At 41.5% G+C, this 27244-nt stretch overlaps 1 protein-coding gene across 2 annotated transcripts in view; it reads left to right on the top strand.

Annotated features, from left to right (window-relative positions):
* LOC130917185 (contactin-5-like) overlaps nucleotides 1-27244 on the top strand; it is a 411152-nt gene that overhangs the window by 141814 nt on the left and 242094 nt on the right. For both annotated transcript variants that reach the window (XM_057838311.1, XM_057838312.1), the window contains 3 exons: nucleotides 3128-3343; nucleotides 20744-20867; nucleotides 24216-24391. In XM_057838311.1, the coding sequence (XP_057694294.1) occupies nucleotides 3128-3343; nucleotides 20744-20867; nucleotides 24216-24391 (516 nt within the window). The remainder of the gene's footprint in view (nucleotides 1-3127; nucleotides 3344-20743; nucleotides 20868-24215; nucleotides 24392-27244) is intronic.

Raw genomic sequence — 27244 nt, 5'->3', positions numbered from 1 at the left:
AGTTGTTTTAGATTTAAATCAGGAATGTCCCCGATCACTTGATTGAAAATCAGGCCCGATCCTGTCATTTTAAGAAGATCGGAATCGGGTGAAAAACATTGGGACTTTAAAATGTATTTATTAGGTCAAATTGGAATGGATGTCTATTGCCGTCAATGGCAGTGAAACATCACTCAATACCAGTCTTCAAAATGTAAATTAATTTCAAGTCAAACACGGGAAATGGCAGTGAATGAGTTAAGGACTACAAGCAATAAAATGACTCAGAGGTATAACGATTCGGGATGTCCATGATCCAATCACGTCATCAGTTCAGATCGGGCTTGAACATGTGAATTTTAGATCGGAATCGGATGAAAAAGATTGGGTTAAGGTTTTTTTTTTCTTTAATTTAAGGGCTACAAAGCAACAAAATAAGATGTACAAGGATGTCGTCAGAAGAATAGAGGTCGACCGATATGGGATTTCCAAATGCCTATGCCATTACAGATATCAAGAAAAAAAAAAAAAATCAGCTGATTGCCAATTTCAAAAGCCGATTTTGTAAGCCTGTAACGGTTGTTTATGATTCCTGGGTGTGTTGTACCGGAAAAGATAAATTCCATGTCTGTTTCTGACATACAGTGGGGCAAATAGGTATTTAGTCAATCTCTAATTGTGCAAGTTCTCCCATTTGAAAATATTAGAGAGGCCTGTAATTGTCAACATGGGTAAACCTCAACCATGAAAGACAGAATGTAGAAAAAAAAAAACAGAAAATCACATTGTTTGATGTTTAAATATTTTTATTTGCAAATCATGGTGGAAAATAAGTATTTGGTCTATACCAATAGTTCATCTCAATACTTTGTTATGTACCCTTTGTTGGCAATAACGGAAGCCAAACATTTTCTGTAACTCTTCACAAGCTTTTCACACTCTGTTGCTGGTATTTTGGCCCATTCCTCCATGCAGATCTCCTCTAGAACAGTGATGCTTTGGGGCTGTCGTTGGGCAACACGGACTTTCAACTCCCTCCGCAGATTTTCTATGGGGTTGAGATCTGGAGACTGGGTAGGCCACTCCAGGACCTTGAAATGCATCTTACGAAGCCACTCCTTTGTTGCTCTGGCTGTGTGTTTGGAATCATTGTCATGCGCCAGCCACGTCTCATCTTCAATGCCCTTGCTGATGGAAGGAGATTTTCACTCAAAATCTCTCGATACATGGCCCCATTGATTCTTTCCTTTACACAGATCAGTTGTCCTGGTCCCTTTGCAGAAAAACAGCCCAAAGCATGATGTTTCCACCCCCATGCTTCACAGTGGGTATGGAGTTTTTCGGATGCAATTGAGTATTCTTTCTCCTCCAAACACGAGAACCTGTGTTTCTACCAAAAAGTTCAATTTTGGTTTCATCTGACCATAACACATTCTCCCAGTTCTCTTCTGGATCATCCAAATGCTCCCTAGCGGACCGCAGACGGGCCTGGACGTGTACTTTCTTCAGCAGGGGGACACGTCTAGCAGTGCAGGATTTGAGTCCCTGGTGGCGCATTGTGTTACTGATAGTAGCCTTTGTTACTGTGGTCCCAGCTCTCTGTAGGTCATTCACTAGGTCCCCCCGTGTGGTTCTGGGATTTTTGCTGAACGTTCTTGTTATCATTTTGACGGCATGGGGTAAGGTCTTGCATGGAGACCCAGATCGAGGGAGATTATCAGTGGTCTTGTATGTCTTCCATTTTCTAATAATTCCTCCCACATTTGATTTCTTTACACCAAGCGTTTTACCTATTGCAGATTCAGTCTTCCCAGCCTGGTGCAGGTCTACAATTTTGTCTCTGGTTTCCTTCGACAGCTTTTTTGTCTTGGCCATAGTGGAGTTTGGAGTGTAACTGACTAAGTTTGTGGACAGGTGTCTTATATACCGATAATGAGGTAAAACAGGTACCATTAATACAGGTAACGAGTGGAGCCTCGTTAGACCTCGTTAGAAGTTACACCTCTTTGACAGCTGAAATCTTGCTTGTTTGTAGGTGACCAAATACTTATTTTCCACTCTAATTTGGAAATAAATTCTTTAAAAATCAAGCAATGTGATTTTCTGTTTTTTTTTCCACATTCTGTTTCTCGTGGTTGGGGTTTACCCATGTTGACAATTACAGGCCTCTCTAATCTTTTCAAGTAGGAGAACAACTGGTGGTTGACTAAATACTTATTTGCCCTACTGTACTTAGCCAAGCATAAATTCTGAATTGTTTTTGTTGAAATCCCGATCTTTTTTTTGTTGTTGTTTTTTTTTAAAGGGTACCACGGATAGAAAGACATGTAATTCTTAAACTATTCTTTAGAAATCATGCCAAAATCATAACTGCTTTGCTTTGTAGTTAGCACTGCTATTCTCATCATCGCCCCAGTGTGCGATGGATTTAAAACATGGCGCCCTCCGTAGGTCAAAACTTGTACTAAATTTTATAGAGTTTTTAAATCAATGGCAATATTATGTGTTTCTCATAACGTATTTTAGTAAAAGAGAACAATTGTGGCCTATTAGAGCCTACAGGTTTTTAAGTCCAAGGTTCCCTTTAACTCATTTGCTGCCATAGACGGGTCGAGACGTCCAATTCATTTTTACTGGGAGGGGCAAAACAATAATTTGCTGCCGAGCCCTCCCAGTCAAAATGGATTGGACATTTCTCCCATCAATGTTGACGAACAAGACTCATTTACGCATGTGTAGTTTGTTCTGTATAATACATGTAAGGCAGTAATCACATGCTCTGTTTTGTTCTTAGCTGAGGCCTCCCCGAGGGTCCCCAGATTACTTCTCGGTTTGTGTTGCCTTCTAATCGTGTCCCGCTCAACCTCCTTACACAACTCCCACTGCACCCTGACTCTGAGCCGTTTGCATTTGTCTCCAAGCGTTCAATGTTCTGCCGCTCATCAGCACCATCTGTGACTTTTCAGCCGTTTTATATTTTCCTCGAGCCACTTTAAACACAGGTTTCCGACATCGCGGGATTTGTTAGTTATGGGGTTATTTTTATATTGACAAAAACATGTTGGCATACTGCCATACGTATGTGAATTTCATTGAAGTCAAAGCAAGGTGTAAAAAATGTTCATTCATTTCATTTTCCTTGTCATAGACATTACTGTGGCGGTAGCGGCGCGTCCCATGTCATATGCCGCCGTGCTACGGATGAAAACAGGCAGCTCGTCATCAGCGTTCAACCTCCGCGGACGACCCCGACAGCAGCAACGTGGTGGCGGGCTGGCAGAGCCGCTCGACTGGCCTGTCTTCGCCAGTCACCCGCATCTGGGGCTCGGGCTACTCAGCTCTGAGGAGGACTATGGAAGCGAAGGTAGGATGAAATGCATGTAATATTTTAGGCCTTCAATAATTTGGGGATGTGTCAAATTTTTCTTTTTTTTTTTAGGAAATGAGGAAACAAAATCCACTGAAAAAAACATATATATATATATATATATATATATATATATATATATATATATATATATATGTATATATATATGTATATATATATGTATATATATATGTATATGTATATATATATGTATATATATATGTATATATATATATATATGTATATATATATGTATATATATGTATATATATATATATATATATATATATGTATATATATTTTAGGGCTGTCAAACGATTAAAATCTTTAATCGAGTTAATTACAGCTTAAACATTAATTAATCGTAATTAATCGCAATTAATCGCGATTCAAACCATCTATAAAATATGCCATATTTTTCCGGAGAATATTGTTGGAATGGAAAGATAAGACATAAGATGGATATATACATTCAACGTACGTTACATAAGTACTGTATTTGTTTATTATAACAATAAAGCAACAAGATGGCATTAACATTATTAACATTCTCTTAAAGCGATCCATGAATAGAAAGACTTGTAGTACTTAAAAATAAATGTTAGTACAAGTTATAGAAATTTTATATTAAAACCCCTCTTAATGTTTTCGTTTTATTAAAATTTGTAAAATTTTCAATAAAAAAATAAACTAGTAGCTCGCCATTGTTGATGTCAATAATTACAACATGCTCACTCATTGTGCTTAAAGTAAACCCATGAATTCATTTGGACCCAAGCACCAGCAGAGGGCGCCAAACATAAAAAAAAAACAAGTAACAAGCGGACATTACACTGCTGTCATTTTAATCTGTTTGAGCGGGGCATGTGCATTAATTGCGTCAAATATTTTAACGTGATTAATTTAAAAAATTAATTAACGCCCGTTAACATGATAATTTTGACAGCCCTAATACATATACAGTGTCTTGCAAAAGTATTCCGCCCCCTTGAACCTTGCAACCTTTCGCCACATTTCAGGCTTCAAACATAAAGATATAAAATTTTAATTTTTTGTCAAGAATCAACAACAAGTGGGACACAATCGTGAAGTGGAACAACATTTATTGGATAATTTAAACTTTTTTAACAAATAAAAAACTGAAAAGTGGGGCGTGCAATATTATTCGGCCCCCTTGCGTTAATACTTTGTAGCGCCACCTTTTGCTCCAATTACAACTGCAAGTCGCTTGGGGTATGTTTCTATCAGTTTTGCACATCGAGAGACTGACATTCTTGCCCATTCTTCCTTGCAAAACAGCTCGAGCTCAGTGAGGTTAGATGGAGAGTGTTTGTGAACAGCAGTCTTCAGCTCTTTCCACAGATTCTCGATTGGATTCAGGTCTGGACTTTGACTTGGCCATTCTAACACCTGGATACATTTATTTTTGAACCATTCCATTGTAGATTTGGCTTTATGTTTTGGATCATTGTCCTGTTGGAAGATAAATCTCCGTCCCAGTCTCAGGTCTTGTGCAGATACCAACAGGTTTTCTTCCAGAATGTTCCTGTATTTGGCTGCATCCATCTTCCCGTCAATTTTAACCATCTTCCCTGTCCCTGCTGAAGAAAAGCAGGCCCAAACCATGATGCTGCCACCACCATGTTTGACAGTGGGGATGGTGTGTTCAGGGTGATGAGCTGTGTTGCTTTTACGCCAAACATATCGTTTTGCATTGTGGCCAAAAAGTTCAATTTTGGTTTCATCTGACCAGAGCACCTTCTTCCACATGTTTGGTGTGTCTCCCAGGTGGCTTGTGGCAAACTTTAAACGAGACTTTTTATGGATATCTTTGAGAAATGGCTTTCTTCTTCCCACTCTTCCATAAAGGCCAGATTTGTGCAGTGTACGACTGATTGTTGTCCTATGGACATACTCTCCCACCTCAGCTGTAGATCTCTGCAGTTCATCCAGAGTGATCATGGGCCTCTTGGCTGCATCTCTGATCAGTTTTTTCCTTGTTTGAGAAGAAAGTTTGGAAGGACGGCCGGGTCTTGGTAGATTTGCAGTGGTCTGATGCTCCTTCCATTTCAATATGATGGCTTGCACAGTGCTCCTTGAGATGTTTAAAGCTTGGGAAATCTTTTTGTATCCAAATTCGGCTTTAAACTTCTCCACAACAGTATCTCGGACCTGCCTGGTGTGTTCCTTGCTTTTCATAATGCTCTCTGCACTTTAAACAGAACCCTGAGACTATCACAGAGCAGGTGCATTTATACGGAGACTTGATTACACACAGGTGGATTCTATTTATCATCATCGGTCATTTAGGACAACATTGGATCATTCAGAGATCCTCACTGAACTTCTGGAGTGAGTTTGCTGCACTGAAAGTAAAGGGGCCGAATAATATTGCACGCCCCACTTTTCAGTTTTTTATTTGTTAAAAAAGTATGAATTATTCAATAAATGTTGTTCCACTTCACGATTGTGTCCCACTTGTTGTTGATTCTTGACAAAAAAATTAAATTTCATATCTTTATGTTTGAAGCCTGAAATGTGGCGAAAGGTTGCAAGATTCAAGGGGGCCGAATACTTTTGCAAGGCAATGTATGCCACCTTGTGGTGTCTTAGGTCGTTGTAGAAAGACTACCAAAAAAATGTTTTTTTCTTCAATGAGTTTTACTGTAGTTGTACTGTATTTAAAGTGGAAATCCAGGAGAACAGAAAGTTCTAAGCAAGTAATAAGCATCTAAGCATTGAGCATTCGGGTTTGGCACAGTCATAGCTCCAACTCGACGGGCTTGCCGCCAAACTACCGAAGGACCCAGACGCGAATCCCGTTCATCCATCACTGACGCTCCCGGGCTGCAGTCTTCTCAAAGCTGTCGCCTGTCAGCACGACAACCGCCAAGATGACGGATATCTTTGTCAGGATTGGTCCGACAATACACTCTGTCATAAATCTCCACTTCTGCCATAGTAATTCATTTAGAGCTACATCGATCCGTTAATGCGGAATTAATGGCATCATACTCTTTGCGTCTGGAGTGCTTAATTAACGGAAATGGGAAGCGTTGGCATAAAAGCAGATGGAAGTAGCTGATAACGTCCTTTCAATGTGCTCCCCCCCTACAGTCATGTCTTTTTGACACGCTATCATGTACTTTTTAACGGCGGCTGGTGATTTCCTGCTACGTGAGTGACAGATGGCAGTGACACTCACTTTTGAAAGGAGTTAAATAGCTCATAAGTGAGCGCAATTACCCACTCGGGAGGTACAATACAGTATTGGTGCTTTATGTGCCTTTACCACTTGGAGTTTTGCGTAAACCCCTTCAAAAGACGATCATGAATTGAATACAGTGGGATAAATACGTATTTAGTCAACCACCAATTGTGCAAGTTCTCCTACTTGAAAAGAATAGCGAGTCCTGTAATTGTCAACATGGGTAAACCTCAACAATGAGAGACAGAATGTGGGAAAAAACCCCGAAAATCACAGTGTTTGATTTTTAAAGAATTTATGTCCAAATTAGAGTGGAAAATAAGTATTTGGTCACCTACAAACAAGCAAGATTTCTGGCTGTCAAAGAGGTCTAACTTCTTCTAACAAGGTCTAACGAGACTCCACTCGTTACTTGTATTAATGGCACCTGTTATAACTCATTATCGGTATAAAAGACACCTGTCCACAACTCAGTCAGTAACACTCCAAACTTCACTATGGCCAAGACCAAAGAGCTGTCGAAGGACACCAGAGACAAAATTGTAGACATGCCCCAGACCGGGAAAAGGTAAAACGCTTGGTGTAGAGAAATCAATTGTGGGAGCAATTATTAGAATATGGAAGACATACAAGACCACTGATAATCTCCCTCGATCTGGGGCTCCGTGCAAGATCTCACCCCGTGGCGTCAAAATGATAACAAGAACGGTGAGCAAAAATCCCAGAACCACACGGGGGGACCTAATGAATGACCTACAGAGAGCTGGGACCACAGTAACAAAGGCTACTATCAGTAACACAATGCGCCGCCAGGAACTCAAAATCCTGCAATGCCAGACGTGTCCCCCTGCTCAAGCCAGTACATGTCCAGGCCCGTCTGCGGTTTGCTAGAGAGCATTTGGATGATCCAGAAGAAGACTGGGAGAATATGTTATGGTCAGATGAAACCAAAATACAACTTTTTGGTAGAAACACAGGTTCTCGTGTTTGGAGGAGAAAGAATACTGAACTGCATCCGAAGAACACCATACCCACTGTGAAGCATGGGGGTGGAAACATCATGCTTTGGGGCTGTTTTTCTGCAAAGGGACCAGGACGACTGATCTGTGTAAAGGAAAGAATGAACGGGGCCATGTATCGAGAGATTTTGAGTGAAAATCTCCTTCCATCAGCAAGGGCATTGAAGATGAGACGTGGCTGGGTCTTTCAGCATGACAATGATCCCAAACACACAGCCAGGGCAACAAAGGAGTGGCTTTGTAGGAAGCATTTCAAGGTCCTAGAGTGGCCTAGCCAGTCTCCACTTGCCTGGCATGGCCAGGCTGTTCTCCCTGTATTTTTCAAACACTGAGAGAAAAGTTTGGAAACCAGCCCATTAACGGCCTCTCGAGCAGGTACAAAATCAATCGACAAATCAGATTCGTTTATTTGCGTGACGTGTTCTTAACGAGCAGCGTCACTCTTGCGCGTCGAAAGTCGTCTCCACAACAACACAGATGGTGAACGGGAGAGCCGAGAATATGTTCCAATTCACGGTAAAATCAGTTTTAAATTACCAAAAACACATCGACACGAGTCATTGACAACAGTCTGTCTCGCGCTAGCCATGCTGAATAAACTCCGCTCTCTTCGTATGTTTACTGCTGCGCGCAAGTCCCTCGTCCTGCCCTCGTCATTTTACTAACGTCACGTCTACCCGTCGCTGATTGGTCCACTCCGCTGTCTGTTTTCTGTGGCTTGCTCCGCCCTGGAAATTGTATCCGCTGAATGGTGGCCAGACTCAATAGCTCGAACAGCGGTGAGTCTGGTGTACCAGGAAAAGTCTCCACATCTCAACTCCATAGAAAATCCGTGGAGGCCGGCTGATGGGCGCGCGTGTGGCCCGGGGGACCACCCTGGGTCCCGGGGGGGGGGGGGGGGGGGGGACGGTGGCTCCTTTGCTGGGTGGCGGGAGGAGGGATGGCTGCACATGGCCCCCCCACCCCCCCGCCCGCCCTCCCTCCCCGGGCTGGCTGGGTGGGGGCCGTGGCCCTGGGTTGGCGCCCGCGCGGTTTCTCCGCCCGTCTGCGTGGCTGTCGCGCGCCCGGTGGGGCTTGCGTGCTGCTGGATGTGGTAGGGCATGCTCGGGTTGGGGGTTCCGGTGCTGGGATTGGCGATGCGGCAGCGTAGGGTTGGTCGCCAACGGGCTTACACTCATAAGAGATTCACACGATTACTGGGTTCTAGATCACAGAACTGATTTGTGTACACTCTACCCCTTTCAATCACTTAGCTTATAGTCTTATAGACACCCCCACCCCCATTCTCCTCTTTCACTGGCCAATTGGCCCCCACATGGTGTAAACCGGAAATACATCTCGCTGACGATAGCACCAGCATATTGGTAACTAGTTTAGATGTTCAATGTATTTCTTGTTGTTGTTTATGTGTTTCTTTTCTTTCTTCTCTTGTATTTCTTTTCTTCTGTCCCCCCATAATCCCTTCCTGTTCGCTGCTTTGTCATAATAAAAAGGTATTTTGAAGGATCACAATGGGAGTATGTCAGACTCTCCATGTGAAACATTAAAACTGTTCAGAATCCGGGCACTTAGACTTCCATTCTCTGTGTCAAACAGCTGAACAGGACAGGTTTAAAAAAAAAAAAAAAAAAAAAAAAAAAAAAGAAAATCCGTGGAGGGAGTTGAAAGTCCGTGTTGCCCAACGACAGCCCCAAAACATCACTGCTCTAGAGGAGATCTGCATGAAGGAATGGGCCAAAATACCAGCAACAGAGTGTGAAAAGCTTTTTGAAAAACATTTGGCCTCTGTTATTGCCAACAAAGCGTACATAACAAAGTATGGAGATGAACTTTTGGTATAGAGCAATTACTTATTTTCCACCATAATTTGCAAATAAAATCTTTAAAAATCAAACAATGTGATTTTCTGGGGGGGTTTCACATTCTGCATCTCATGGTTGAGGTTTACCCATGTTGACAATTACAGGCTTCTCAGTATTTTCAAGTGGGAGAACTTGTGGGAGAACAATTCGTGGTTGACTAAATACTTATTTGCCCCACTGTATAAGCTGCACACAGACTACTTTTCATTGTGTCAAAGTGTCATTTTGTCAGTGTTGTCCCATGAAAAAATATACTTAAATATCTGCAGAAATGCGAAGGGTGTACTCACTTTTGTGATACACTGTATATAATAACTACCTTGAAACCTCGACCAAATAAGTCTTGAGACAATCCTGCCTGCTTGTATGCAGTAAAATAACTGTTGTTTCCACCTAAATCTGGCGTTTGAACGCAGCGTGTGCTTGAGTTTATCACAGTGAAAGCCAACTCAGCTCTGCCTGCATCGGCCCCCAACGGGAAGTGTTTGTTGGAGCTGTCTTGTCAACTGATAGTGAAGTCTTATGATACAGCAAAAGTGTACTAGTATTACCTCTTCCCCTACCACGACTACAACGCAATAAATAACCACCCACTATTACTAAAACCAGCAACTTTCAAAGAATTTTAGGCATATGTAGCTTTTGTTACAGAACCAGCTGCATTGTGCAACCGAAGATCCCACACAAAGTGTCTGAGTTTTAATTTTAGATAAAAATCTGTGAAGCAAAAAGGGCAGAGATTAAGGATAATGGGAATGTTGTATTCCCTGCGCTTGCTTCAAGGCTTTGTTGTCATCAGTAAATACCTGTCACCGTGCCACTGACTATTTGCAGGACGAGCGCTCCGGCGCCCGTTTTCCAGGCGGACAAATAAAAAACCTTGTCTGTTTTCTGTTGATTCCGCAAACAGATCAGTGGAGAGAGGGAAAATAAACAAAATGTGTCACGTTTTTTTTTTTAAAGCAAACACACTTCTTCTCTTTGTCACCGGATGTTCTTACAATATATACGCTTATATACTGTACATTTTAATGCGGAATTTGATTAGTGTTCATAATCGGAAAAAAACCCTATTTTGTTTAAATGGGGAAGTGGAGATGTTTGAATTGTGGAAGGTGTGTTTAATAAAATCTTTTATCCTTTAGTTATTGAGAGTAATAAACGGGTGCACATATTTTTTTTGCCCAGGTTCTCAGAGGAGGACCTGGAGATGTGACTTGGTCCTCATTGAGCTTGAGAGCCGATCCGCCTGATGCGATAAAATTATGACAAGCTTTACTTAGAGCCAATTACCTTTAATTAATTATATTAACAATTAATGCTTGATTATCAACTGGCACAACAAAATTGCCATTACTTCGAAGCTAAATGTAAAGAAATAAACAGGGGTGCGTACATTTTTTTTGCCTCCCACATTAACTCCAAGCCTTTGTAAAAGTGGGATGTCCTCCTCATAAGAGCTCATTGAACATGCATGTTTAGCTTTGTGAAATGCGAGCAAAAACACGTTTGTCAGTGCATGGCGCTGTTCTTGATTAACTTTATTCCGCCACTTGTCCACAGTGCGAGCGGGGTCCTGTCTGACATCGATAGTTTGCTTAATTGCAACATGCTCTCTGTTCATTCCGTGCTTTTCAAAGTTTGGACGGCTGAAATTCTTTGACCCTACATAAAATGCGCTGCTCTTATCAGCGACATTGGGATTCTCACGTACCACATTTCCGTGCGAGCATCATTTGCTTCTAGCCATGGTACCGCCTGCAGCCACTTTTCAGCAAAAGTCCTTTTTTTTTGGTCGCTCCGGTGACGTCTCTGTCGTCTGTCTGTCTTTTGACGGGGGTGGGGGAACACGGAAATAATTACTCAGTGGGGCCTGCCTCTTTGACATTTTGAGAAGTGATTTTCTCGTGTCCCCCGCAAATACAGTGGTCAGCCATCGGTACGCAAAAGCATATGGAAGCCGTTGGGGGCCAGCACGTTTGCCTACGTCCAGTACGCATGCGCGCATGTGGACCACTTATGAGCACCCCTGGTAATAAACGACCAATCCATTTTAACTAAGAGATGCTGGCAGTGAATCACCGCTGCTAGCACTCTCAGTTCAAATGGATTAGACTAGGGCTGCAGCTATCGAATATTTTAGTAATCGAGTAATCGACTGAAAATTCGATTGATTAATCGAGTAATCGGATAAAACTTTTTTTTGTTTTAGGTACAGAGCAATTATAAATGTACATGAGAAAAAAGACATTTAATCCAATATTGAACCATTTTCAGTCAATCAATGTCTTTATTTTCGATGTACATTGTTGAAAACAGCCAACAATTGAATCTCAGATGTGACTAGAAAAAAAAAATTCACTGCTTTCACTCAAAAAACTTCTAGATCTTATATATGGCGGAAAACAGACAAGACTGAAAAAGCAGTTTCTGCTCTTGCACCCCTCTTTAAAAGAAACTGCTGTATTTTAAGATAAAACAATTGTTGGGTTTGATACAACAATATGTCTATATGCTGCCAGAGCAGATTAATGGCACATGAAGGCTCCGAACTATTTTTAATTTGTCCGTTTTACCCTGAAAACCCCCGTTTACAGACGTCGTGCAACCGCTTTTGTTTCAACCCAGCCATTAAACGAAGGTAATTAATTATATTTATTATTCAAAATGTCTGTCGTTTTTAGCTTAGAATAATTCATTGATGTCTCATATTTTGGTTTATTAAAAAAAAAAAAAAAAAAAACACACTTTAAAAAATTATTCACTAACATAGTTTAAACTTTTAAACAAATTATGTCACAATGGAAAAAATGGCGTCTGTAAAAAAGTCATTGATATCGACCTCATAACTATTGCTTAATTGTATTTTTTTTTTGTTACTCTCACATTTTCTCCGATATGTTAGATGATAAATAATTGATCCAAAAAAAGTTGGGAAAAAAAAAAAACATTTAACATGGTAATTATATGAAAAAGAAAATCTCGACCACTCCTTAATGTCTGCAATTTCTGCATTGCGACCCTTGTTATATGACCATGTTTCACCCATAAAATCCCCCAAAAAATCCAGCTGTGGCCATTCACAGCTGTGTCTTGACTAGAGCAGAAACGAATACTCGAGCAACTCGAGTAACTCGAGTTTAAAAACTGATCCGAGTAATTTTATTCACCTCGAGTAATCGTTTATTTTGACAGTTCTCATCACGTTTTGCTCGGACTACTTTTAATGCGGGACAACGCGCTGATGTCACGTGCGTAGAGGAAGAAGCAAAAAAAAAAAAAAAAACTTACTGCAGCAGACAGCCGCTACAAACGACGCCGACGTTGCTAAATACTAGCTGCACATGCTACGTTAGTTGCAGCTAGCATCTGATGAGTCTCATAGAGATCACATGTATGTTGAACTAGATGCAAAATGACAGACTAGGCCGCGTCTGGGCAGCGTTAGCAAACAGCCGCCATCTTAAAGCAGTAGAGCGCTAAGCGCTAATAAAGAGCGCTGAGCGCTAATACATAAGATTAACATTACTGTCACTACTAGCTCACGTAACGTTAGCCCTGCGGAGGGCTAGGTTTCTATTAATTAAGACCACTTTCGATGCGTGGCTAACGTGTCTTACATACAGGCTTTAACATAACATAGCGTTGTGGAGTGATGAGGGTGTCAAATAAAAACTCAATCATGCTAACTATCAGTTTTAGCTCAGTAGTCATTGCTGGATAAAACACCAAGTAACACTGGTCCCTAATGTGCTCCAATACAGCCTGTATCATACATTTATTTTGAACACTGCAAAAATTCAAAATCCTATCAGGACTTACAGTTTAGACTAACTTAAAACTTTACTAGAATACAAATACAAATAGAAATTCAATTGAAAAACGTGCGAAAAAATCCTTACTTTTAAGTGATGTGTGTTATCAAGCGTAAAGGCATTTTTAGGTGTGTGTATATATATATAGTATATATATATAGTGAATTAGTCTTTTTTTTTTTTTAATTCTAGTTACATCTGAGATGCAGTTGTTGGCTGTTTTCAACAATATACATCAAAAATAAAGACATTGATTGAATGAAAATGATAAAATGTCTTGTTTTCTCATGTATATCTATAATTGCTCTTCACCTAAAAATATATTTGTTTTATCCGATTACTCGATTAATCGATAGAATTTTCAGTCGATTACTCGATTACTAAAATATCCGATAGCTGCAGCCCTAGTCTTGACACTCAGTGATACATGCGACATGGAGTTTTTGGATCGAAACAAAGTAAGTACGCTATACTATCTCGTTAAAGTCATGGCGTCTGTAATTCTGTTCTCGTGTGCTCTCACCTCCAGATAGGGTTTTGCTGTTTTTCTTTTTTTTTTCCCTTTTTTTTTTTAAATGCCCTCCTGCTCAAAATTTTTCTTCCCCCAGAAAATTGAGATTTTAAGCTTTCCAATGATGTACATGCATATCGGACAATTTTGAAAGTTGGCTAAATTGGGGGTCTCAGAGCGGAACTTCAAGTCACCTGAGTGTTTTCCGCCATATAAAAAAAAAAAAAAAAAACATATTTCTTACCTAAAAAAATGTAATTACGCTTGATAACACACATCACTTGAAAGCCACGTGTTTTCCCCACGTTTTTCAATTGAATTTCCATTTGTGTCAAGCTATTTTTAAGTTCGAGTTAAGTTTTAAGTTAGTCTAAACTAAGTACTGATAGGATTTTGAGTTTTTGCAGTGTTAAATAGTAAATGTATGATACCTGCTGTATTGGAGCACATTAGGGACCAGTGCTACTTGGTGTTTTATTCAGCAATGACTACTGAGCTAAAACTGACAGTTAGCTTTATTATGTTTTAATATTACACCCTCTTCACTCTACAGCACTGTGTTTTTACAGATTAAATAAAGCCTGTATGTAAGACGCGTTAGCCACACATCGACAGTGGTCATAATCATTAGAAACCTAGCCCTCCGAAGGGCTAACTTTACGTGAGTGAGTGACAGTAACGTTATATCTATGAGCGCTGAGAAGTCTACTGCTTAAAGATGGCAGCTGTTTACTAACGCTGCCCAGACGCGGCCGAGTCTGTCATTCCGGATCTAGTCCTAAATGCATGCGATATCTATGAGACACATCAGACACTACCTGCTACCACACTAGCATCATGCGGGTGTAGTTTTTAGCAACGTCGGCGTAGTTTGTAGCGGCTGTCGGCTGCAGTAAGGGTTTTTTTTTTTTTTTTTTTTTTTTTTAAATTGCTTCTTCCTCTACGCACATGACGTCAGCCTGTTGTCCCACATTAAAAGTAGTCCGGGCAAAACGTGATCCTTAGAGCTGGCAAAATTAAACGATTCCTCGATGGCAGCCGATGAGTTAATCACAGCAAGTCGTCGAGGTCTTGAAATAGCAAAGCGACCCCAAATAACCACTGGCAGACCTGCAGAAAATGTGTTAATAATGATAAAAGTTTGTGTATGCAAGAAAAAATCTAAGACATTTTGGCAAACCCTATGTCTAAATAATGCTAAGTAATAAAGGCGTGCAAAATTTCCGATTCTTCGATTATTCGCGATTCGGCCGTGGAAGATTCGAGACCAATTCACAAACATCCAAATCCCAATTATTTAACTCATTTGCTCTCAAAAACTTATAAATATGTTCTATTTTTAATTGTTTCAGTGTCCCAAAAACGTATTAATACGTCTTTTACGTTTTTTATTTATTTACTTTTTTTTTTTTTTTTTTGACAAGAGACATCTCTAGGTTCTGTTGCACCTAACCTGCAATGCACAATGCTCAAAACTCATTTTAAAGCAATAAAACTGGCCACTGGAGGGCAGTAACGCATTTTGTAAGAACTCATCTTGGGCCAAGAAAGGAAGTGAAGAAAAATAGTCAGGAAATGGAAGTTGGAGGGATCTTTTGAAGAGAAAAATGTGGAGAACGATCGGAAAAAAAAGGCAAACGACACTGGAGGAGTGTTTTGAAAAGAAAACGAAACCATAGTCAAGAAGGATAAAAAAAAAAAAAAATCTATCTTGATGAGAGAGACGGTGACGGCCACAACAGCGTCAGGTTCCAAGCACATTCTGTGGCGCTCACGTTGCGTTACTCCTGAGCCCGAGGTTGAAACCAACGATGAAGATGATGAAGATGATGAAAAAAGTGAGACCGATCTTGATCTGGACTCATCAGATTACTGGGAGCCACCTCATTCAACCGGGAGCAGCCGAAAGCCTTCCCCGTTGTTGTGTGTGCAAATACCGTATTGGCCCGAATATATGACGGTGTTTTTTGCATTGAAATAAGACTGAAAAAGAGGGGGTCGTCTTATATCCGCGGTCTAGACATTATACCCATTCAGGACGCTAGATGGCGCCAGATATCATTGCAGCGATGTTCTGTCATGACAGATCTCAGCTACTCTCAAGTTTAACCAGTTTGCATTATTTTATTGGAATGTTTTTCCTTATTCAGATTTGTTTCAAGACTACAGTTACAGTTTGACTTCACTTTGATGGTTAATGCAGTTATTGCAATTTTGATGTTTTATCATAATAGATTGGTTTATTTAAATTTCAAAAACCAGAAGCCATTCATTTACGAATGTAATTGCACTTTAGTTTACTTATTTAAATGTTCAGATATTAAGATTTGAATTAGCCAAAATAAAATGCTTTTTCTCTCAAATATATTGTGAGAATCATTAGTTTCGGATGTACTGTAATTATGTTCTGTATAGGGCTGTCAAACGATTAAAATTTTTAATCGAGTTAATTACAGCTTTAAAATTAATTAATCGTAATTAATCGCAATTAATCTCAATTCAAACCATCTATAAAATATGCCATATTTTTCTGTAAATTATATATTCTGTAAAATATATTGTTGGAATGGAAAGATAAGACACAAGATGGATATATACATTCACCATACGGTACATAAGGACTGTAGTGGGCATTTCACTCTACTGTCATTTAAATCTGTCTATTCTGCCCTCACTCCGAAGCGTCTACTTTTTCCAAAGCTAGACAGCTAGTGAACGACGCCTTAATAATCAGACTTCTTCCTTTTTCATCTGATTTATTAATAAAATGGCCTCAAACCGTTGTCCTCTTTAGACCGTCCTAAATCTACAACAACAAATAAATTACACAAGCATTGCATTAGCAACAACGTTAGCTTAGCACGCTATACAGGTAAACATAAACAAAAAGCGTCTCATACAAAAAATATAACATTTCGCTAATTAACATAATATGTACATTCTTTACAACAACCATACTTACGGACAAATCTTGTCCAAGGATCATATAAGCACAACAGAGACGTTGTGCAGCCATATTGAACAGGCAAGAAAAGAATAAACCATGTCGCAAAGCGACGACAAGAGTTCGCTGTTAGACAGCAGAAAAAGCCTTGCTGTAAAACTTACCAAAAGGCAGAATACTGTCTGAGCGGGACATGTGCGTTAATTGCGTCAAATATTTTAACGTGATTAATTAAAAAAATTAATTACCGCGCGTTAACGCGTTAATTTTGACAGCCCTATTCATAACATTAAAATAATTGAATGTAGTTTAAAGCTGCTGATGCAGAATTGGGACTTGAGTATTTTATTTACTGTTTTCAACTTGATATTGAAATAGTACCGTAATTTTCACACTATAAGGCGCACCTGACTATAAGCCGCCACCCGGCAAATTTGGATCGAAAACGGCATTTGTTCATAGATAAGCCGCATTGGACTATAAGCCGCATCTGTCCTCATTGTATTATGGGATATTTACACCAAACGATATTAACCGGTAACACTTTATTTGACAGCAGCATCATACAACCATGTCATAAGACTAAATGAACCGCCATGAAGCTTTGAATCAATTGGCTACAAAGCTTCATTGCTTCAGGAAGCTTCATTTGGCCATCACTGCTCCCTTGGGGGAGACAGGCAACCTCTGCTGCCACCTGCTGTCACTGTTGTCATCCAACATGCCTCCTAGCATGCATTGCAGCGCTACAGATGTAAATAACAATCAAAATTCATGTTCTGTGCGAATTATTGTTCCAGTTGTTTCATTAATTGCTAGTTATGGTATTTAGTAACATTTTATTTGACAGTGGCGCCATAAGACTGTCAAAACACCATCACAATGATGACATGACATTGTCATGAGCATTAATGAATGCTTATAACAGATGTCCCTTAGTGTTACCCGGCAAATTATCTCACTTTTGAATGGATGTAAAAGATCCAAGCTGGCCATAAATGGAGTTAGTGACATAATTTGCCAGATGACACTTAATGACATAAGCATTCAGTAATGCCTAAGATGGTGTCATTTCATAATCATGACAGTCTTATGACGCGACTGTCAAAGTGTTACCTATTAACCCAAATAAATCAACAAATAAACCGCACTGGACTTTAAGCCGCAGGATTCAAAATAAGGGAAAAAAGTAGCGGCTTATAGTCCGAAAATTACGGTAGTTTGGTTTAGCCTGAGAGGATTTTTGGATTTTGGAACTAATGTACGAAACATTAAAAGCGTGGGGGGGGCAACAATTATCGATTTATAATCGAATCGTAGCCCGAATGGTAGCCTCTGAATCGTAATCGAATCGTTAGGTGCCCCAAGATTCCCACCTCTAATTAGTAATACAATCTTATGCAAAATTCATAACATTATATTCTAAATACTAGGATTGTTCCGATCATGTTTTTTTGCTCCCGATCCGATCCCAATCGTTTTAGTTTGAGTATCTGCCGATCCTGATATTTCCCGAGCCAATTGCTTTTTTTTGCTCCCAATTCAATTCCAATCAATCCCGATAATTTTTCCCGATCATATACATTTTGGCAGTGCATTAAGAAAAGAATGAATAAAACTCGGATGAATATATACATTCAACATACAGTACATAAGTACTGTATTTGTTTATTATGAAAATAAATCCTCAAGATGGCATTTACATTATTAACATTCTTCCCGTGAGAGGAATCCACGGATAGAAAGACTTGTGACTTTGTATATTGTGACTAAATATTGCCATCTAGTGTATTTGTTGAGCTTTCAGTAAATTATACTGTAGCCATGCCCCAATGCATGATGGGAAGTGGAACCATGACTGTGTGTAGTGCTACCAATTGATATATCTTCTCTGCATTGGGAAATAAAAAAATCATTTGCTACCTTGCTTCCCCACATTGCTCTGATGATATTTCTTAATGTAGGGAGAGGGATTGTAAGGCTTTAGCCAATTATAAAAAGGTTTTAAAGGCTGCCAAAATTCACTCTACTCATTTAAGCTGCTTTTTATATAGCACATAAATACATATATAGGTGAAATGGCGCCATTACAGATTGAGCGCGACAATGCGTGAGTGTCGTGCAGCGCATGCATTAATTGCGTTCAATATTTTAACGTGATACATTTTTTTTTTAAATTAATTACCGCCGTTATAGACCCTACTCACCAACGTCACAGAATGACGTGTCGCTGTATCCGGCCGCCATACTGTCCGTCTCTGTTTAGCCCTATTCTCAATGGTTTCAATTCGTCGTTCAGTTTATAGAGCAATTCATGGAAGCCCCGGTGCTTTCAGACGTTGTAAACTCATTGGATGCGTTGCATAAAAGGCGTTATGTGGAAAAGCTTCAGTCTATCCATTCGCCAGATCCATATTTGATGCCTAAATCGATATTTTTCGACCGGCTGTCTTCGCCCTCTCTGCCTGACATCTGCTACCCTGATATCTACAACTATCTTGTCCACATAAAATCAGCCTATTCTCACGAAAGTTTGAGAAACTTTAAGAGCAGCACTCTCAGCAACATTACACTGTGTGATTTCTAAAATGTCAACAATCAAAAAAAAAAAAAAAAAAAAAAAAAAAGTTGACTGCGATGGCCGACGCTTCAAGGATATGTGGATATTGGACTATTTCTTCAATAAAATCACGCAACAACTGTGTCTGCCTCATTTGCAAAGAGACAGTTGCTGTTTTCAAAGAGTTCGATGTGACGCGATAATGATATTACCGAACAAGACATGCTGACATGTACGACATTACAGGGAAGATACGCAACGAGAAATTATAGCAACTTGAAGCTAGTTTAATTTCACAGCAGCAGTATTTCGCAAGAGCCCAAGTGTCGAAAGAGAATGCCACAAAGACGAGACTGTTGAAATTATGAATTAAAAAAAAATAATAAAGCAAATGTGACACAGAAGGGCTTGCTAAAATTTGTTTAAATACCTTGTTCTCTGTAAATCAGCCAAGGTAGCCCCCCGCATTTTTACCACACCAAATCTGGCCCCCTTTGCAAAAGGTTTGGACACACCTGTTTAACTGATGATCCGTAGACGAGGCCAGCTTTTTTCACTTGGTACCAGCTAAATATTATTCAAAATGTAATGATGGTGGAATAAATAAGCATCTTGAATTTGAAACTGTATGTTGTCGGCGATTAGCCTCGCGATGATCTTAATTGTGGTTGTCAGCCCAAAACCCTCTAAATATATATTAAATGCATCTCACCAGATATAAAATGACTACTACATAATCCATGGTAATCGTTTGGAGCCCAGTTTTCTCGTCGAATTGCAGCAGTCCATCTTGCTCTCCTCTCCGGGTCTCTCGGAATACGGTAGAACTTCAAGTCTCTCCGTTTATCTTCTCTGTTATTGCAACCAACCGCCACACACGCCTTCACCATTTTGATTATCAATGTTAAAGAGCAGAAAAACACGCCGTAATAGGAGGAATTTACGTAGCGGTAATGCATCAACACAACGAGTAGACGGACAATATGGCGCGGAGGCGTGGTTGTGACGTCATGTGAGTAGGGTCTATTGGGACAAATTTGATAACCCTACCTTAAGCCTAAACTAAAGACTCTGGATGAGTGTAGCATATTATGTCTGTAACGTTAAATACAATTAGAAAAGGATTTAATTAAAAAAATTGTATATATTAAAAAAAGGCATGGCCGATATTTTTTTGCCGATCCCGATACTTAGAAAATTACGTGATCGGCCCGATCGATCGGGACATCTCTACTAAGTACATTTATCTACTATGCAGGGTTTTTCTTTCTACCACAGCAAAATGCTTCTCAGGGCTTTGGAATCAGCTTTCCATTGTAATTTCTTCAAAAGATTCGTGTTTGTGTTCCTCATTTAAGAGACGCTTTTGTTTACAATTTCAAGTAAACAAAATGCTATAAGGTTGTGGACCTCCTGTAGTGATAATAGTGATCATTTTCCCTTTTTTTCCCCTCCCTCTCATTCCCTCTTATAAATAGAGAGCGAAGAGTTTGGGCCTTTTTTCATCTTGGAGCCTGACGATGTGATTTTCCCTTTGACCGGCGGCGACAACAATGTGATGATGCACTGCGAGGCACGAGCGAAACCACCCCCCACGTACAGGTAATTGCACCTAATGGTGTTGCTTCATTCCAGGTAAAACGGATGCTTCTGAAAGAAACACAAAAGCCTCTGCACCTTTTTTAACGCACCACACACATCATACTCCACGGGAGAGGTCCGGCAAAGGGCGGTGGGACGGGCGGCTGGGTAGAAATTCCATGCAGCGGTCCCACTGCCCCAAGCCGAGCTCTCCTATTTTAATGCATACATTGCACTACCCTTCCCACACATTCCCATCACGGTGCTGGGTAGTGGCTGCCAGCCGGGAACCTGGCAGCAACAGTAATAGAGTGGTAGGTGGGTCCCACGCTTTTTCTTTATGGCGTGGCTCCCGGGGCACGGCCTCTCCTCTGCCTGGGCTGCGGGCCGCGGGAGTGGGGGGTCTCCGATTTCGCGTCGCCCCGCGGCTGCTCCTCCGCATTTTCCTGCTTCCGCCTTCCCCTTTCTTTTTTTTTTTTTTTTTTTTTTTTTTTTTTTTTTTTTTTTAAACCTGTCCTGTTCAACTGTTTGACACGGAGAATGGGAGTCTAAGTGCCCGGATAGTCTGAACAGTTTTAATGTTTCACATTGAGTCTGACATACTCCCTATGGGAACAGAAAAAAAGAAACACAAGAGAAGAAAGAGAAAAAACACAAACAACAACAAGAAATACATTGAACGCCTAACTACTAATATGTTGGTGCTATCGTCAGCTAAATGTATTTCCGGTTAACACCATGTGGGGGGCCTGTCGACCAGGGAAAGAGGGGGAAGAAGGTGGGGGAGTCTATAAGCTAAGTGATAGAAAGGGTGTGTACACAAATCATCTCTGTGATTTAGAACCCAGTAATCGTGTGAATCCATAGTGAGTGTAAGCCCGTTGGCGACCGATCCTACACCGCCCCGTCACCAATCCCGGCGGCAGGACCCCCCGCCCGAGCGCGCCCAGTAACATCCAGCCGCACGCGGGCCCCGCCGAGCATGCAGCAGCCACGCAGACAAGCGGAGACGCCACGCGGGCGGCAACACAGGGCCACAGCCTCACACCCGTCCCGTCCCCTCCGCCTTCTCCTTTCTTCTCTGCCTGGGTATCCGCCCTGTGCTCCGCTGCGGGTCGCCGGCGCGGTGTATCGGCTGGATGTCGCCTGCTCTGGCAGGGGACCCTGCTCTGCCCCGGGCTTGGGATGAATGAATTTATTGTCATTGTCATTGTCATCATTATCAGTATCATTGACAGTTACCGAGTGTGGGATAGTTTGGCCAAGAAAGAAAAACATTGACACAGAATATGGAGTAATTTGCCCGAAAAGACGATGACAGACAAAGGAAGATGGGAAAAAAAGCATATGCTTATCGATACCCGTCCCCCAACAGCCCGGGACGCACAGTCTAGCATGTTAGTGTTGCATAGTCCATTTTTTACTCATAACTTTCCAAAAGTCATTGATTTCCATGGCATTACGCAATATTGTCAATTTGAGTAGGTTCATTGGATAGGTTGATCATTGTAGGCTAAGTGTCCAGTCAAGGAGCTCCATCTCACAGCAGGTTAAACACAGCAACACGGCTTGGTGGGCTACTGGGGGTCCCGCAGCGTGCTGTGCCGGTTAGGAGGCTGCACCTGTGGCTCGTGGGCCGGGTGGGCGGACGGGAGTGGGGGCGGGCATGGGGTTGGTGTGCATCCCCTCTTCCTATCCCTGAGGGCCGGTTGATGGGAGCGCGGATGGGACCACCCTGGGCCCCAGGAGGGGGGGGGGGGGGGTGGCTCCTTTGCTGGGCTGCGGGAGGAGGGACGCGCAGCGACCCCCCACCCACCCTCCGTCTCCGGGCTGGCTGGGTGGGGGTCGTGGCCCTGGGTTGGCGCCTGCTCGGTGTCTCCTCTCGTCTGCGTAGCTTTCGCGTGTTTGGCGGGGCTCGCGTGCGGCTGGAGGTGATTGGGCACGCTCGGGTAGGGGGGGTCCCGGTGCCGGTACTGGCGGCGGTGGGGCGGCGTAGGGTCTGTTGCCAACGGGCTTACACACATAAAGGATTCACACGATTACTGGGTTCTAGATCACAGAGCTGATTTGTGTACACTCTACCCCTCCCAATCACTTAGCTTATTTGCTTCGGCTTCTCCCATCTGCCCTTTCCTTTTCGGGTTGAATTAAATGTAAACACATATGAATGCTGTAGGTTTGTTTGGATTTGTCATGCCTTAAAGCAGGGGTCCCCAACCTTTTTTGCACTACAGACCGGTGTTATTTGGGTCTTTTTTTTCACGGACCGGTGTTCTGACAAATCCATCAAAAATTGCAACGATGCGGTTCTGCGCATGCGCGTAACGTTAAACATAGCTGCAAAATGCACAAATGCAGCGATTCCAAAGTAAACACTACAAACTTTCTTGAAAGAAAGGAATCTTAACTTACATTTGATCATGGAAGGACTTGTAGAAAAGTTCTCCTCAGATTCATCCTGCCATGTAAGCTTCACACAACAGCTGCACACCGCGCTCACCACTAACGACTTCGCCTTGTCGTTAAACATTAATTAAGAAGCCCGCTTCACAAAGATACGATGTTAGAAATTGTAGCAAGGTTTTCAACGCTCTTGTCGCGATGTCAGGATATTCCAGAATGACTTTAATCCAGAACCTCGGTAGAGTTGTTGTCTCAAATGTACGTTTAATAAGGTCGCCGTCATTTGCGATCTCTCTGTTTATTCACAAACGGGTCACGAATCCACACCTTCGCAGTTCGTGGGTCTTCGAGGTTGTAGGCTCGTCAAAATACAACAAGTGCTATAGGAAGAATGTGTTATTCCTTTTTATCTAGAAATATTTTTCCCACAGTGTTTGGCTTCAAACACTTTTTTTTATTTTTTGGAAAGTACTTCGTCCGTCCGTCCGGCGCCGGTCATCTTGCGTCACAGTGGGAGGGGAAGCAGCCAGCTGGCGGAGGCGACGATCAGCTGACTGAAATTCTCAAAAAAATAATAATTAAACGGCCAGGGCCGTCACACATCAGAATTTGGAAAATTGCTCAAACTAAGCTATTTTCTAATGCTGATTTCTAAAGAATGGAAAAAGATATGAACTAACCTTTTTTTCCTGCTGAAAGAAGAGTCTAATCTTTCTTTTGGTGGGTTCCTTGTTTATATAGCAATAGAACAGAATTTTCTGTGGGCCTTGCAAAATCAGTGAAAATCCAGTAAAACGGCCGGGAGCGAAGGGGGTTGTGAGTTAATATAGGCTTGCAGAAATTTATTTTCAAATTTTTTGATGGTGGCGTGCCTTGGGATTTTTTCTAATGAAAAAAAAAAAAAAGGCTGAGAAACACAACTTTAAGTGATTGATCCAAGCTTCTTCCTTTGTGCTTTCCTCATAGCTGGTACATCAACGGCACGCAGGCGGACACGAGGTCGGACCTCCGCCTCAGGCTGGTGGAGGGCAACTTGATTATCACCAATGCCAGTGAGATCACAGATTCGGGGACGTACCAGTGTCGCGCCGAGAACATTTTTGGCACAGTTCTGAGCCGGGACGCTCATTTGCAGTTTGCATGTGAGTACATTTGGATTGTTTATCTCATTTGCTGGCATGAAGAGCCATTTCAAGGCATCTGGGTGAGGGAGGGGAGATGTTGGCTCATTAGCTACAAAGACTATACAGTATATATGTTGTGCTCCCAGTGGCTTCATTGGATGAAGTTGAAATGCGGATATTTCCTGTTTTTCCATATCGCGGTGGTAAATGACAGCAAAACAAGCACCCCTCCAAGCCCCCACTAGTAATTTGGCAGCCTCCAGAACAATATCACTGCCTCGGCCCAGCAAAGTGAGAAGAAAGAACACTGTGGGTTTTTACGAGCAAAGACCATAATGACCTAAGTGGCGATCCTAGAGGGAGGAAGAAAGTTCACATTCTGCTTTGTTCTGCTTGCGGGAGAAGAGAGCGAGGAAACAAATGGCTCAATTAGCCTGGAACTATGTGCACTGAAGAAAAAAAAAACAAAAGGGAAGTGAGGTCTCTTCTTAAAAAGCTTTTTTTTTTTTTCAGGCCAAAAGAATGGTTGTGGCTTTTATGGTGCAAAACATACTTTTAAGGGCAAATTGCAGTTCTTTAGACTGAAGACATGTTTGAGTCATTTGTGGAAGCACATGCAAGCACTTGGACTATTTTCCCCTCGTGAGGGTACAAGAACTGAAAAAAATATTTGATTTTTTTGGTAAGCAATTGTTAAAGAATAAATTAAAACAAATGAATAATATTAGTTATATTTAGATTTTTTCTTTTAACTCAATGCCTGCAATTGAAAACGATAGGATTTGCATTTTGATCAATGAGCTGATGGAAAAATGACAATACGAAATCCCGCTCATCTGATTGGTCGAGGTACTGTTGCTTACCATGATGAGAATGGAGGCAACATTAGAGTGTGGAAATAAGAGTTTTGAGTGAAACTTGATGAAAAAGCACATTTAAAAACTTTTTTTCCCCCGTGTCTTCTTGCCTTCTCCGTGTACCTTTTTTACTTTTAAGATTTTCACAAAATGTATTACATACAGTGTGGCAAATAAGTATTTAGTCATCCACTAATTGTGCAAGTTCTCCCACTTGAAAATATTAGAGAGGCCTGTAATTGTCAACATGGGTAAATCTCAACCATGAAAGACAGAATGTGGAAAAAAAAACAGAGAAGAACATTGTTTGATTTTTAAAGAATTTATTTGCAAATCATGGTGGAAAATGGTCAATACCAAAAGTTTATCTCAGTACTTTGTTATGTACCCTTTGTTGGCAATAAAGGAGGCCAAACATTTTCTGTAACTCTTCACAAGCTTTTCACACACTGTTCCTGGTATTTTGGCCCATTCCTCCATGCAGATCTCATCTAGAGCAGTGATGTTTTGGGGCTGTCGTTGGGCAACACGGACTTTCAACTCCCTCCACAGATTCTCTATGGGGTTGAGATCTGGAGACTGGCTAGGCCACTCCAGGACCTTGAAATCCTTCTTACAAAGCCACTCCTTTGTTGCCCTGGCTGTGTGTTTGGGATCATTGTCATGCTGACCCAGCCAAATCTTATCTTCAATGCCCTTGCTGATGGAAAGAGATTTTCACTCAAAATCTCTCAATACATGGCCCCGTTCATTCTTCCCTTTACACAGATCAGTCGTCCTGGTCCCTTTGCAGAAAAACAGCCCCAAAGCATGATGTTTCTACCCTCATGCTTCACAGTGGGTATGGTGTTGTTCGGATGCAATTCAGTATTCTTTCTCCTCCAAACACGACAACCTGTGTTTCTGCAAAAAAGTTCTATTTTGGTTTCATCTGACCATAACACGTTCTCCCAGTCATCTTCTGGATCATCCAAATGCTCTCTAGCGAACCGCAGACGGGCTTGGACGTGTACTGGCTTCAGCAGGGGGACACGTCTGGCAGTGCAGGATTTGAGTCCCTGCCGGCGCATTGTGTTACTGATAGTAGCCTTTGTTACTGTGGTCCCAGCTCTCTGTTGGTCATTCACTAGGTCCCCCCGTGTGGTTCTGTGATTTTTGCTCACCGTTTTTGTTATCATTTTGACGCCACGGGGTGAGATCTTGCATGGAGCCCCAGATCGAGTGAGATTATCCGTGGTCTTGTATGTCTTCCATTTTAAAATAATTGCTCCCACAGTTGATTTCTTTACACAAAGTGTTTTACCTATTGCAGATTCAGTCATCCCAGCCTGGTGCAGGTCTACAATTTTGTTTCTGGTGTCCTTCGAGAGCTCTTTGGTCTTGGCCATTGTGGAGTTTGGAAAATGACTGACTGAGATTGTGGATAGGTGTCTTTTATACCAGAGGGGGGCGGCCGTGCCGCAGTTGGTAGCTGGAGTTGTCCTTGGACCGAAAGGTCAGTGGTTCGATTCCCGGTTACGACTGCCCACTGTCGAAGTGCCCTTGGGCAAGGCACTGAATCCTGATTTGCCTCCAATGGGTTGACAGCGCCTTGCATGGCAGCAGCCCCATTGGTGTGTGAATGTGTGCGTGAACGGGTAAATGTGTGCTAATGTAAAGCGCTTTGGGCATGATAACCATGCAGATAAATGCGCTATATAAGGACTGTCCATTTACCATTTACCATACCAATAATGAGTTAAAACAGGTGCCATTAATACAGGTAACAAGTGGAGCCTCGTTAGACCTCGTTAGAAGATGTTAGACCTCTTTGACAGCCAGAAATCTTGCTTGTTTGTAGGTGACCAAATACTTATTTTCCACTCTAATTTCGAAATAAATTCTTTAAAAATCAAACAATGTGATTTTCTGTTTTTATTTTCTCCACATTATGTCTCTCATGGTTGAGGTTTACCCATGTTGACAATTACAGGCCGCTCTAATCTTAAGTAGGAGAACTTGCAAAATTGGTGGT

The sequence above is a fragment of the Corythoichthys intestinalis genome, chromosome 6 (assembly GCF_030265065.1).
Source record: "Corythoichthys intestinalis isolate RoL2023-P3 chromosome 6, ASM3026506v1, whole genome shotgun sequence".
Classification (NCBI taxonomy): domain Eukaryota; kingdom Metazoa; phylum Chordata; class Actinopteri; order Syngnathiformes; family Syngnathidae; genus Corythoichthys; species Corythoichthys intestinalis.
This window is presented reverse-complemented; position numbering and strand designations above follow the sequence as displayed.